The following is a 13,775-nucleotide window of genomic DNA, read 5'->3' as shown; positions in this document are numbered from 1 at the left end:
TCCTGGCACATTTGGTTTCAGTAAAGATGCAATTCTTAACGTCTGTGTATCAAAAGATTACAGGTCTTTGAGGTACATCATGGCAATTAGAATCCAGTTTGATTTTACTCTGCTCTATAAGAGTCAATGCATGTCATAGGCTTAGCTTCAGTACGTTTTGATATTCTCAGTGCAACAAGTTTTGAACTATGTACAACAAATGCGATTTGCAGTGTATGTTAACCAAATTCTCCTTGCCTCAACTGTTCAGAATACGAGGCCATATTATAGATTGATAATATATGTTTTTATTACATTGTTTTTCTTTTCTTCTTTGTCTTAGGAATGGTTTTTCTGTTTCGACAAACTCTCTAGCTGATAGGGTTCTGGTTTTCTTATCTTTTGATGCAGTACCAATTATTACGTACCATGTTGTCCAAGTTCTTTTTGTCAAATTTTTCAATCTTGCAGACCATGAGTAAATGTCAAGTTTATTGCCGAACATAGCAATCCTGTACTTCCCGCTGGCTATTTAGAGGTAGGGGAGTAGTCTACTGCAGAAGGAGCCTCTAGAGAAACATTGGAAAAAGCCTTTACGGATGTAGAGATAGTGTCACCTTTTGCTCAATGGGATATTCCACAGATTGGCCAAGTGAAAATTGGTAGATCACTATTAAGTTAATCTTCTTGTGTGTTATATTGAGAAGCAGTTCAGTTCCATTATTTTCACCCCAAAAAAAATGAAGACCCACCAACATCTGCACCAGAGTCTAGAATGTGCACCTTCCGTTCTTTAATGTTATCTTTTGATTCTCTAGCATTTTTTCAGCCCTTATATCCTCCCTCCATGTCTCCCGGCTTACTCCACATTTCCTCTTGCCATTTATATAGGTTTATAACATGAAAAGTTTCAAATGTATATACAATTTATATCCTCCGTTGCAACGCACGGGCATATTTCCTAGCCTAATAATAAAGAGGCAAAATTTCCGGCCATTTTTATTTTTTTTGTCCGTCTTCCTCTAACTGCTAGACAATAGAAAGTTTCGTCAGTCAAAACTTATATATATAATCTGTGCTCAAACGAGTTAGAATAGCTTTTGTCAAACACGATACAGAGTCTAATTCCAAAACGTATTGGGTCGTGTATGTGACCCGGAGGTGTTAATAAGTGTTAGAACAACACGCGTCTAGTGATTATATGGAGTCCGATTCTAATATATATTGGGTCCAATTATATTATATTAGAACATACTCTTATTAATGTACTGTCACGTTGGTTCTTCGTTTGGACGTGTAATACTCCAAACACACACGCAGTATTTCTCCACGTGGACCTACGATTCGATCTGCGACACAATCCGCCGTCCACTGCCACATCTGATGGCTCATGACCGTCATGGCAAAATAGGAAAAAGAATTACCGCCCGCTCGCTTCCTTGTCATCCATGGAAACATAGATGCATGGAGTTCATGCTTGATTTTCTTTCTTTCTTTTTTGTTTGTTAGCAGGATTGCATGCACGCATGGCAAGCAAATCAGAGGCTCAACTGTTTGATAGCAATGTGGGCCGCATATGCATGCATGCATGGCAAGCAAATTAGAGGCCTGATCGTCTATACGTCCAGCAGGGCGCGAAGTGGAGGTGGGGCCAGGGACTGGTTGGACTTCGGCTCTGAAACCACGTAGACTTCGTTCGCGAGACTTCCCAGGAACGCGCATACGAAGTCCTGTGTGCATGAAACCCTCTCTTTCTCTGGAGATTTTTCCATCCACAGAGTCCAATCCAATTCCTCCATTCCGGTCCCAGAGTCCCATCCGGTGATTTCCTATGGAGCGTTTTTATCAAGAAAGAGCTCGGTCCGGTCAAGAGTCCGTTCTTTTTAGAGTCAGCGTTTTCTTTTGCCGGAGAAGATTTTGCCGCGTGAACTATTTATCTGGAATATTTTTAGGTGCAGAGATAAATCATTTAATTGACTGCACAGTAACTTATGCGTCTCGTTGCAACGCACAAGCACATTTGCCAGTAAGATTTTAAAAGAAGAGTATCAATATTTATACGATAATGTTGTGGGCGGGGCATCTGTCCGGGTGTATTTGTCTGGACGCCCAGTTCCGTAGCAATGATTGGGCCCAAACAGACGGCCTCTGGCCTCCCGATTCATTTGCTTGCTACGAACATTTCCCACTCCCGTGGGCTCCCCAAGTCATCTGCCTACTGCGAACATCTCCCACTCCCGACCGCAGTAGCAGCTTTAATCGCGTTGTTCGCTCGCAGCGGCCGGGTTCGTCGCGCCATTCGCCTGTCGCGCCCGTGACGTGCCGTCCACTGGCCCCACTCTGTCGCGACCATCTGTGTTGCGCAACATCCCGCGCCGCGCCCCGCCCCAATCTCGCGCCGCGCCACGATTCCATCCCGGGTTGCGTGGGGCATCCCCTGCCGCGTCCCCATCCACCTCAACTATCGCAGCTACAGCGTGCACCACACAATCAGGAGGAGGTCGCCAACCGTTGCTCTTGACGTTCCCATGACCCGAACTTGCTGCCTAGCGTAGTTCCATACCAGGTAGGCCGTGCCGTGGCCGTTGGTGACGTTCCGTGTTTCAAGTTTCAGGCGTTTCAGACTTTGTGTTTCAAGTGTTTTGTCGGTGTTTTGGTCCGGCGGGTCCTCAACCGACTAGTGAAAGTGTATTACGTGCACCTAATCCCGGATGGTGATGCAAAGAGACACAATGTTTATACTGGTTCAGGCAATAGGTGTCCTACGTCCAGTCTGAGAGAGCGATCTTGTATTCCTTGCACCGAGGTGCTTGTAGTAGGAGCTTACAAGATGAGCGAGAGAGGGAGCTAGTCCTAGGTCTCTGCGTAGAGTGGCGTGGGTGGCTTGAGATGTTGATCTCTTGCAGTGAGGGAGCGTGTGTGTTACAGAGCGTTGTGCGTTGCTTGCACGTGTGTGTCTCATCCCCTCTAGAAGCGGCCCTGGTCACTCCCTTTTATAGTCGAAGGGAGGCACAGGGGCGGTACATGTATTTGCTACGTGGCGTTTTGTGAGCAGAGGCGGTATGTTCGAGCCATGCAGCTCGTCACTGTGGCAGCATGGTCAGTGGAGCGGTCTTGTCCTCGGTGCACTGGAGCGACGCTCCGGTCACGCCTGATCCTGTGCGACGTGGGAGCTCCTGTGGTGGCATGCACGCCTTCTTCTGTTGGAGGCGTGCTGGTCACTGTATGTTTGACCGGCGCGGAGAACCAAGGCTGGGTAGATGCGACGGCGTGGGTGCGCTGATTCCGAGGCTACATGAGCTTGGCCTTATGCACGACGTGGGAGCTCCTGCAGCTTGACGCAGGGCATGGCGTGTACTGCGGACGACGTGCCGGTCCCAGAGTGCTGACAACGTAGAGAGTCAAGGCCCAGTAGATGTAGAGGCTGGACCTTTGTGGGGGGCTCGGCGGGCGCGAGTCCTGAGGCTACAGGAGCCCGGAAGCGGATAGCCGAGGCTCGGAGGGAGCAATTGGTCTTGTACGTCGATTCTGAGGCTACAGGGACCCGAACTTGACTTTCCACGCCGCGCTGTCCTTGGAGCAGGGGTTAGGCAGCACAGTGCAGCACGGGTGTCAGCCATGGGCACAGTGCCGAGCACAGCGGCCGGTAACCCCTGCCCTGTCCTGTCCCGAACGACATGGCGTCGATGTGACTCCCGTCTCGTCGGCCACTCCGCTGTATCGTGCCGTCGTTTGGCTGACGTCGTGGGAGTGGTTGGACGTGTTAGTTGGATGTGACGTCCCGTCAGAGAAGTCGGTCAAGGCGGCGGTGACGGGGTTGATGCCAAGCCGTCCTCGAGCGAGTCGGTAACTGGGTGCTCGTCCGAGGCCTCGTGGCGCGGGGCCTCGGGCGAGTCGGAGAATCGGTACCTCGTCCGAGGCCTTGTGGCGTGGGGCCTCGGGCGAGTCGGAGAACCGGTACCTCGTCCGAGGCCTTGTGGCGCGGGGCCTCGGGCGAGTCAGAAAACCGGTACCTCGTCCGAGGCCTCGTGGTTTCGTTCTGGGCCGAGCCCGCTTTGGGTGAGCCCGGATATTGTTCGAGGTGGGCCGGGCGGTCCAGCCGGGCCTCGGATAAGGTGGGGGTTTGCCGGTGGTTGTCTCTTGGCTTCGATATTTACAAGGTCTAAGCGATTTTTTCGGTTCTTGCTTAGGGGACCCCTTTTATGGTACCCGACAGTAGCCCCCGAGCCTCGGGGAGAGTGTGAGCGCTCTTCCTGAGGTTTTAACGAGACTTGGCTCACGGCAGCTCCTGGCGGGATGATGTTACGTACTCGAGGCTTCGGTGGGTGCGCGCGAGCGCACCCACCGGTTGTAGCCCCCGAGGCCCTAGAGGAGTGGATTTATTCCTCGAGGGGCTTTTTTCATGTTGAGTGAGGGGTTTTATCGCGTTTGCCGAGCCCCCGAGTGCGAGTTCAGGTCGCTGGGCCTCGGCTTGGTTGCAGGAAGAGCCCCTGAGCCTCTGCTCGGAGCAAGAGGGCGATCAGGAGTTTCCCTGTCTTTTTTGTGTGGCCCTCGCGCATCCTTTTCGTTCGGAAGGAGGGGTGGAGTATGCTAGGCTACCCTCGGTGGGCGAGCAGCGACACCTTCGGTGAGCTGTTATCGGGTAAGTCTGAGTGGAGGCCCGTGCCCCATTCGATAGGGGTCGGCTAGTGGTCCAGAGATGCACTCCAAAAGTACCAAAGGGCTTCTCTAGTGGGTCCCAGGGCCATTCGATTGGCCTTAGGGGCTCGGTGCCTCCCTACGGTGGGATCCCATTTAGAGACCTCCCTACCGGTCTCGGACACGACTTAGGGCATCCCAAGCAATTGCTTGCTTGGGCCTCGGCCATGTACGGGCTCGCCCATAGTCATCCCTGACTCAGTTTGTCCTGGGGCGGCTGTCGAGACCCTCGGGGGCCCAGCCTTCAAACCCCTGGACCGTAACGGGCTCGGTGCCCAGCTCCTTAGTCTGAAAGGAATCGGGTGGGGGACATTCTCTTCCCATCGGCTGACGACGGCGGGTGCGCCTTTTGAGGCGGTTCCTCGGGGAGACGGAACGGCGCCTACCGTTGTTGTGGTCGGATGCGACGTGACATCTGCGGATGGGACATTATTGTGTGCGCGCGGTTAATAAGAAAAAAAGTGGACGCGTGGGTGGTTTGGTCGGATCCGGATTAACGGCGCTAGATTTGAGGGAAACTTTCCAAGTTTCGTCGCTCGCTCGTTTTGCCCTCTTTCCTCCCTCATAAATACGTGACGAGCCCCGCCCCGCCCCTCCTTACCTTTTCCGCCTGCGTTCGCCCTTTCTGCCCTCGAGCGGTTGCTAAGAACAGAGGAAGAGAGCGCCGGGGAGAAGGAGGGAGAAGGGGGAGGAAAGGAGAGAGAGAGAGAGATAGCGAGAGCACGCCTTACCGCCGTAGCCACATTCTCCACTGCACCCATGGCCGGCGGCGCTGTTGTCCTCTAGGCAGATCCTTGGGGTCCGTCCGACGTGTCCGTGGTGACATTGCAGTCACTCGTCGACGATGGTCTCCTCCGTCCGGTCACCGACCTCAATAGACCAGAATGGATTGCTCCGGGGGATGAGCCGGAGCCGAGGCCACGCGATGGCTACATCGTGAGCTTCGTGGCCTTCCACGAGCGCGGCCTCGGCTTGTCGGCGGATCGGTTCATGCGGGCGCTCCCGCATTACTATGGCATGGAGCTCCACAACTTCAACCCCAACTCCATCACGCAGGTGGCCATCTTCATCGCCGTCTGCGAGGGGTACCAAGGCATTGCCCCCCACTGGGAGTTGTGGCTCCACTTCTTTCGAGCGGGGCACACCACCAAGCCAGCGGGCACGACGGACACGCGGAAGGCGTTGAGGGCCGGCGGCTGCACTCTCCAAGTGCGCCAAGACCGGCAGCCCTTCTACATCCCGGCCCAGCTCACGTCGTCCAACCGCCGCTGATACAACAGCTGGCTCTACCTCCGCAATGATGACGGCGGGCTTCCCTTCTATACCGGGTGGGTCATGGAGAGCCAGCCGGAGAGGTAGAGGTATGGCGTCCTGTTGGCTGATCAGTCCAAGCTGCAGCCGCTCTTGAGGGCGCTGGAGAGGCTGCGCAGCCATGGCCTTACGGCGGCCATGGTCGTGGCGGCCTTCCACCGCCGGAGGGTGCTGCCGCTGATGGCTCGGCGGCAACGCCTGTTCGAGATGACAACGGGTGAGCCGATCGACGGCATTCGGTTGTCCGCCGTCGCCCTTTCCGACGAGGAGATTCTACGTCGGGTGAGAGAGACGGTGGAGGGGCGGTAGAGGAGCAGTGATCTGACCCCGTTCCCGATGCGCCCATCGTGGGGGTACATCTCTCTAGTGAGTCACGTGTCGCTGCGGCCCCCGAGGCCTCCTTGCTCATTACATTTTCAATCTGTTCCCTTATTTGCGTTTGCCGTTCTTGCAGGGGATGAGGGATGTGCTAGCCTCCCCGCCGCCCGTTCCCGAGGATGTAGAGCGGCGAGCGGAGAACAGGGTGCACGTCGAGGCATACAAGGAGCGGAAGGACGCCGAGGAGGCAAGGCGCAAGAGGAAGAGCCTCGAGCGCGATGAGCTAGAGAAACATCGCCGGCAATAGAGGCGCGACGGTCTCCTAGAGGAGCCATCTCCGTCATCGTCGTCGATGGATTTTTCGAGCGATGACGACGAGAGTGAGGCGGGGCGGGGTCCCCTAGACCACCTCCCTGACGTTAGGGAGACGGCACCCGGTTGGCGAGCGGCCTGGCGTCTCCAGGAGGAGGAGGAGAGGGTGCCTCGAGGCTGGCGATCGCCCGCCCCGGGGCCGAGGCCGACACGCTCGAGACACGGGCGTCGGGGAAGCGCGCCGTCAGCCCGATGGGCTCGACGGCAGAGGTGGAGCGGGCGACGGCGGGGGCGACTCAACCGCCTCCCAGGCAGCTGAGGCGGGGTTGAAGAAGGAGGCCTCCCAGGCAGCTGAGGCCTCCGTCGTAGTGCAGGTGGTGCTCGAGGCCGAGATCCGAGAGCACAACGCGCTGTAGAGCGCCGCCCGTACCGCCTACGAGGCCCTGGAGGTCGGGGGAGGTCGAGTCGGGCAGCTCCCTTGGGAGCCGCTTGATCGCGTTGAGCGGCCGAGTCCACGAGCGGCTCCGGGGGGCGCTGCATACGGGCGTCAAGCACGCCCTGGCCGTCGTCTCCTCGTACTACGCCGGCATCGACCTCGAGGCCGTCAGCGACGGTTACGTCGTGGCTGAGGATGACGAGAAGGCCAAGGAGGAGGTCATGAAGCTGGTGGAGGCGGCTGAGGCCCCTAGCACGGCACTGGCCAGGTTGTTCAAAGAGGAGGTGGTTCCTCCTACGCCGACCGCCGACGCTGGCGACCCTGAGTTTTGACCTGGGCTAAAGGGGCCATGCAAATAGATTAGGACTTACATCATTGTACCATGACGCTTGTGGCCGTCGAGGCATTTTAAAGTACTTCTGTGTATATGCTTTTTAATCATTTTTATTGTATTTCCAAGCCTCTGCCCTCTGTCTCGTCTTTGAACATATCTCTTGCAAAAAACTTTCTCGGAGCCTAAGCTGCCCTTCAGCCAAAAGGTGGTGAGGGAGTTGCCGTAGCCCAGAGGCGTAGGCCGTCTCACGGCTCGGTCGACCTTTTGGCCCTGAGACAGACTTTCGGTCCTTAGGTTTTTTACAATCGATTTGTCAGAGTACGTGAGAGAGTTTGGCGTAGAATTTTTTTTTCGAAAAACGACTAAAAACGATGTCTGGGACTTAGGGGGGCCCTTCTAGCCCCCGAGGGAGGCTCGGTTCTACAGAGGTAGAGCCAAGTCTTGTTCGAGCCTCGCGGTGGGCACCTCTGTAGAGGTAGAGCCGAGTCTCCCTTATAGCGTTATCGTAACGCCGATCCCCCATCGATGGGCTCGGGGGGTTTCTTGGAAAATTAGAACAACGAAAGAACGTTTTTTTATTGTATTTCGAGAAACAATGTATACAATGCTTGGGAATTTAAGGGTAGAAGCGACGTAGTTGTTCTATGTTCCAAGCGTTGGTGAGGATTTCGCCCTTCTCGTTGGCTAGCTTGTAGGTCTCGGGCTTTAGCACTTGGGCGACGATGTACGGCCCTTCCCATGGCGGGTCAGCTTGTGGCAACCTCCCTCGGTATGCCCGGCATGTCCGAGGGACTCCACGCGAATACATCGACATTCGCGTGGAGAAAGTCGACGAGCACGGCTTCCTATTTGCTGTCGAGGGTGGCGCTGACCCTCAGCGCTCGGTCGTTGGAGCAGGTGGGGTTGACCGGGACGAGCTTGACGGCCTCTGTGGGCTCGAAAGTCCCGGCATGACGCTTGGAGTCGGGCACCTCGCTACCAAGTCGGTCAAGGTTGACGATGAGGGTCTCGGCCTCCACGAGAGCCTCGACGTACTCGATGCATTCAACGTCGCAGTCATATACATGCTTGTACATGGACTCGACGGTGATGACACCGTTGGGGCCCGACATCTTGAGCTTGAGGTAGGTGTAGTTGGGGATCGCCATGAACTTGGCGTAGCACGGGCGCCCTAGGATGACGTGATAGGTCCCCTTGAACCCAACCACCTCGAAGGTGAGGACCTCCTTGTGGTAGTTGGAGGGAGTGCCGAAGCAGATGGGCAAGTCGATGCGCTCGAGGGGTCGCGTGCGTTTCCCTAGCATGATGCCGTGGAAGGGCGTGGCATTGCCTAGGAGCCGTGACTGGTCGAGCTCCAGGAGCTCCAGGGTGTTGGCGTAGAGGATGTTGAGGCCGCTGCCTCCGTCATCAACACCTTGGTGAGCTGGGTGTTGCCGATGATCGGGTTGACGATGAGTGGGTACTGCCCGGGGTTTGGGACATAATCGGGGTGGTCATCCCGATCGAAGGTGATCGCCTCTCGAGACCAGTCGAGGTATCGGGGAGCGGCCACCACAACCAAGAAGACCTCCCGGCGCTCCTTCTTTCGCTGACGCACCGTGAGGCACGCTGAAGGCCCACCAAAGATCATGAAGGCATTGTGCACCTCGTGGAACCCGTCGTCCTTGTCGTTGTCCCTATCGCCGGCGCCCTTCTTCTTGGCATCGTCGTTGGGGAGCCCAAGCTTGGCGTAGTAACGTGGAGCATGGTGCACTCTTCGAGGGTGTGCTTCACCGGGCCCTGGTGGTAAGGGTAGGGCTTCTTAAGCATGTCGTCGAAGAGCCCGGGGCCTCTGGCGGGGCCTCAGGGATTCTTGCGATCTGCGACCGTGACTAGATCAGCCTTGAGGACCTCCTTCTTTCCCTGGCAACCCTTTTTCTTTTTCTTAGGGAGGTGGGGGGCCGAGGCCCCGGGGTCCTCGTCCCTCTGCTTCCCCTTGGCGTCGTTGTCGGGGAAAATGGCCCCGACAGCCTCTTCGCCTGAGGCAAAGTTGGTGGCGATGTCGAGGAGCGCGGCCGCCGTGGTCGGTACGTTCCGGCCTAACTCTCGGACCAGGTCTCGGCAGGAGGTGCCGGAGAGGAACGCCTGGACAATTTCCAAGTCGCCGATGCTGGGCAACTCGGTGGATTGCTTGGAGAAGCGTCGGATGAAGTCTCAGAGAGACTCGTCCGGCCTCTGGCGACAACTGTTGAGGTCCTAGGAGTTCCCGGGGCGCACGTATGTGCCCAGGAAATTCTCGACGAATACCTTTACCAAGTCACGCCAGTTGTTGATCTGCAAAGGAGGGAGGTGTTTGAGCTAGGCTCGCGCCGAGTCTGATAGGAACAAGGGGAGGTTGCGGATGATGAGCAGGTCATCGTTCGCGCCGCCTAGCTGACAAGCTAGGCGGTAATTGGCCAGCCACAGCTCAGGGTTGGTCTCGCCGCTGTACTTTGAGAGGTTGGCCGGTTGACGAAACCGGGCCGGGAAGTGGGCGCCGCGGATGGCCTTGCTGAAGACTCAAGGGCCAGGTGGCCTAGGAGAAGGAATGCGATCCTCCCCACTATCGTAGCGACCGCCTCGGTGCGGGTGGTAGCCTCGGGCGGTGAAAGGTCCTAATGGCTAAAGGGGGGTGAATAGCCTAATAAAAATTTCTACAACAACACTTAACAAAATGTTAGACAATTATGAGGCGAAGCAAGTGTTGCGCTAGCCTACTCAAAATGCAAGCCATCTACCACAATTCTAGTTTAGATAGTGTCGATTCACACAAGAGCTATGACACTACCCTATGTTAGTGTGCTCTCAAAGGCTAACTAAAGAGCCACACCAACCAAGCAAGCAAGCTCTCACAACTAGCTACACTAAAGAACTTGTCAACTAGTTTGCGGTAAAGTAAAGAGAGTGATCAAGAGGGTTATATCGCCGTATAGATGAAAGAACCAATCAATCACAATGATGAATAACAATGAAGACCAATCACCTCGAAATCAATGATGAACACAATCATTTTTATCGAGGTTCACTTGCTTGCTGGCAAGCTAGTCCTCGTTGTGGCGATTCACTCACTTAGAGGTTCACACGCTAATTGGCTTCACACACCAAACCCTTAATAGGGTGCCGCACAACCAACACAAGATGAGGATCACACAAGCCACGAGCAATTCACTAGAGTATCTTTTAGCTCTCTGCCGGGGAAAAGTCAAGAACCCCTCACAATCACCACGATCGGATCTAGAGACAATCACCACCCTCCGCTCAATGATCCTCATTGCTCCAAGCCGTCTAGGTGGCGGCAACCACCAAGAGTAACAAGCGAAATCTGTAGCGAAACACGAACACCAAGTGCCTCTAGATGAAATCACTCAAGCAATGCACTTGGATTCACTCCCAATCTCACTATGATGATGAATCAATGATGGAGATAAGTGGGAGGGCTTTGGCTAAGCTCATAAGGTTGCTATGTCAATGAAAATGGCCAAGAGAGTGAGCTTGAACCGGCCATGGGGTTTAAATAGAAGCCCCCACGAAATAGAGCTATTTTACCCCTTCACTGGGCACTGATCGGGGTGACCGTACGCTCCGGTCCTACTGACCGGACGCTGCTCCTCATCATCCGGTCGCCCGATGGCGGCCATGTGTCTCTTACGTTCAACAAGGAACGTTTGATCTCAACGGTCGACATGTTGACCGGACGCTCCGACAGAGTTGACCGGACGCTGAACCCTCAGCGTCCGGTCGTTTATAGTAAGGGTCCAAAATGAGTTTTTGCCGACAGGACGCATCCGGTCATGCTTGACCGGACACAACCCAGCATCCGGTGCTTAACCCTAATCACTGTGCTGACCGACAACACGACCGGACGCAACCCTTCAGCGTCCGGTCGCTGAGCGACCCAGCGTCCGGTCCTTTGACCGACGCCAGCATCATTGCGACTAACTCCATTTCACCTCTAACTTCTTCACCCTTGCTCAAATGTGCCAACCTCCAAGTGTATCACCTTGTGCACATGTGTTAGCATATTTTCACAAATATTTTCAAGGGTGTTAGTTCTCCACTAGATCCTACATGCATATGCAATGAGTTAGAACATCTAGTGGCACTTTGATAACCGCATTCCGATACGAGTTTCACCCTTCTTAATAGTACGGCTATCAAACCTAAATGTGATCACACTCTCTAAGTGTCTTGATCACTAAAACAAAATAGCTCCTATGGTTTATACCTTTGCCTTGAGCTTTTTGTTTTTCTCTTTCTTTCCAAGTCCAAGCACTTGATCATCATCATGGCAACATCATCATGTTATGATCTTCATTTGCTTCACCACTTGGAGTGTGCTACCTATCTCATGATCACTTGATAAACTAGGTTAGCACTTAGGGTTTCATCAATTCACCAAAACCAAACTAGAGCTTTCAATCTCCTCTTTTTTGGTAATTGATGACAACACTTATACAAAGATATGAATTAAAATTCAATTGAATCTATGTTGCTTGTCCAAGCATATTTACCATGTGTAAAAGGATATGGACAAGTTTTATGAACCCCAAATGGTAGCAATTGCTCCTCCTACATATGTGCTAAGAGTTTGGATTGTAGCTTGCACATATGCTTAGATAGGAAATATAGGAGTCAATGTCTACCATATGATGCTAAGGTATAAAAGATGGACCTTTGAAGCGTGATACCAATCGAAGTGCACCAATATACCATCCTTAGCACCATGGTTAGCTCAATACCACTTTAGAAATATTTGGAAGTGAAATCACTAGATATCCTATGCATGCTAGTTTTCATTTTATCATTCAAACCAACAACTAGTATACACCACACAAGCAAACATATGAAATGCACATTCAAATGCATCATCCAAGTTCATGAGCTTGCTCCTCCTACTTGTGTGCTCAAAATTTTAATTTATCCCTTTCCTTTTTCACTTCTCTCCCCCTATGTCATATATCAAGTATATCTTTATGTTTTTCTACCTTAATGATATTTCTTTCCCTTTTTCACTATATCTTTGTTTCTCTCCCCCTTTGTCATCAATGACCACAAAGGTTCAAAATATAGATAGTATAACTTGAAGGGTCGAGATTGTCAATGTTAATCAATGGGGTGAGTATCATTTTCCCAAATTTAGTCTAATCTAGATCATTTGTCAAAAATATTTAACTCGGTTTGATCTAAGGACAAGCTTCTTCACACCTCCAAATAAGGGTTATCTTGTACCATGTTGAGTTAAACACTTAGAGCTCATTTTCTAGATTAAACACTAGGTTTACAAGCCCATAAACATGTCATATGCTATCACTAGATCAAATCAAGCATAGAAGCAATAGTGATATCATATAAACATCAAATTCATTTGATTTTCATGAATGAGCCTAATAAAATAGAACCACTTGAAAGGTCCTAATAAAATTGAAAATGTGACTAGATGCACTAATCATGTCCTTAGCAAAGATGTATGTCATGCCAATCAACTTTTACCTTGGATTGCTCGAAGGAGAGGCATGTCATATAAGTGGGGGTGCATCAACACATATTTGAGAAATCCAATATGTTCAACTCATTCCTTAGCTTGCAAAACTTTTTATCATCCAATGGCTTGGTGAATATATCGGTAAGTTGATCTTCGGTGCCTACACTCTTAATGCAAATGTCCCCTTTTTGTTGGTGATCTCTTATGAAATGGTGGTGTACATCAATGTGCTTTGTTCTTACATGTTGAACCGGATTGTTAGTTAACTTGATTTCACTCTCATTGTCACATAGCAATGGCACTTTCTTGAACTTGATTCTAAAGTCACTCAAAGTGGCCTTCATCCAAAGTATTTGTGCACAACAACTACCGGCGGATATGTATTCGGCTTCGGTGGTTGATAACGTAATATTATTTTGCTTCTTTGATGACCATGAAACAAGTGATCTTCCCAACAATTGATATGTGCCCGAGGTGCTCTTCCTTTCAACCTTGCATCCCGCATAGTCCGAGTCGGAGTAACCAACTAGCTCAAACTTTGCTCCTTTGGGATACCATAAACCAACATTTGGTGTATGCTTTAAGTACCTCAATATCCTTTTTGTAGCCTTCAAATGACTTTCTCTTGGTGAGGCTTGAAATCTTGCACACATGCATACACTAAACATAACATCCGGCCTTGATGCGATCACATAGAGTAGGCTTCCAATCATAGACCGATACAACTTTTGATCCATCATGTTGCCACTTGCATCACTATCCAAGTTGTTATTTGTTCCCATTGGTGTGCTAATGACTTTGCTATCAATCATACCAAACTTCTTGATCATGTCCTTGATGTACTTGCCTTAACTCACAAATGTACCATTCTTCAATTGCTTAATTTG

At 52.1% G+C, this 13,775-nt stretch overlaps 1 protein-coding gene across 1 annotated transcript; it reads right to left on the bottom strand.

The window, feature by feature from the left end:
* Window positions 1-6,725: 6,725 nt before the first annotated feature.
* Window positions 6,726-8,692, bottom strand: LOC136466323 (uncharacterized). The gene is made up of 2 exons (XM_066464702.1): window positions 8,368-8,692; window positions 6,726-6,913 (listed from the first exon to the last, which is right to left on the bottom strand). The coding sequence occupies exons 1-2, from the start codon at window positions 8,690-8,692 to the stop codon at window positions 6,726-6,728; spliced, it is 513 nt and encodes a 170-aa protein (XP_066320799.1).
* Window positions 8,693-13,775: the final 5,083 nt, after the last annotated feature.

Source organism: Miscanthus floridulus, chromosome 1, assembly GCF_019320115.1.
Source record: "Miscanthus floridulus cultivar M001 chromosome 1, ASM1932011v1, whole genome shotgun sequence".
Lineage (NCBI taxonomy): Eukaryota > Viridiplantae > Streptophyta > Magnoliopsida > Poales > Poaceae > Miscanthus > Miscanthus floridulus.
This window is presented reverse-complemented; position numbering and strand designations above follow the sequence as displayed.

What these genes read in the sequence shown, in the direction of transcription:
- LOC136466323 (XM_066464702.1), bottom strand. Translation starts at nt 8,692, where the DNA reads ATGCTAGGGAAACGCACGCGACCCCTCGAGCGCATCGACTTGCCCATC. An exon ending in CGTCAACCTTGACCGACTTG is followed by an intron (nt 6,914 to 8,367) that starts GTAGCGAGGTGC and finishes GAGGCGGTTGAG; the next exon opens with TCGCCCCCGCCGTCGCCCGC.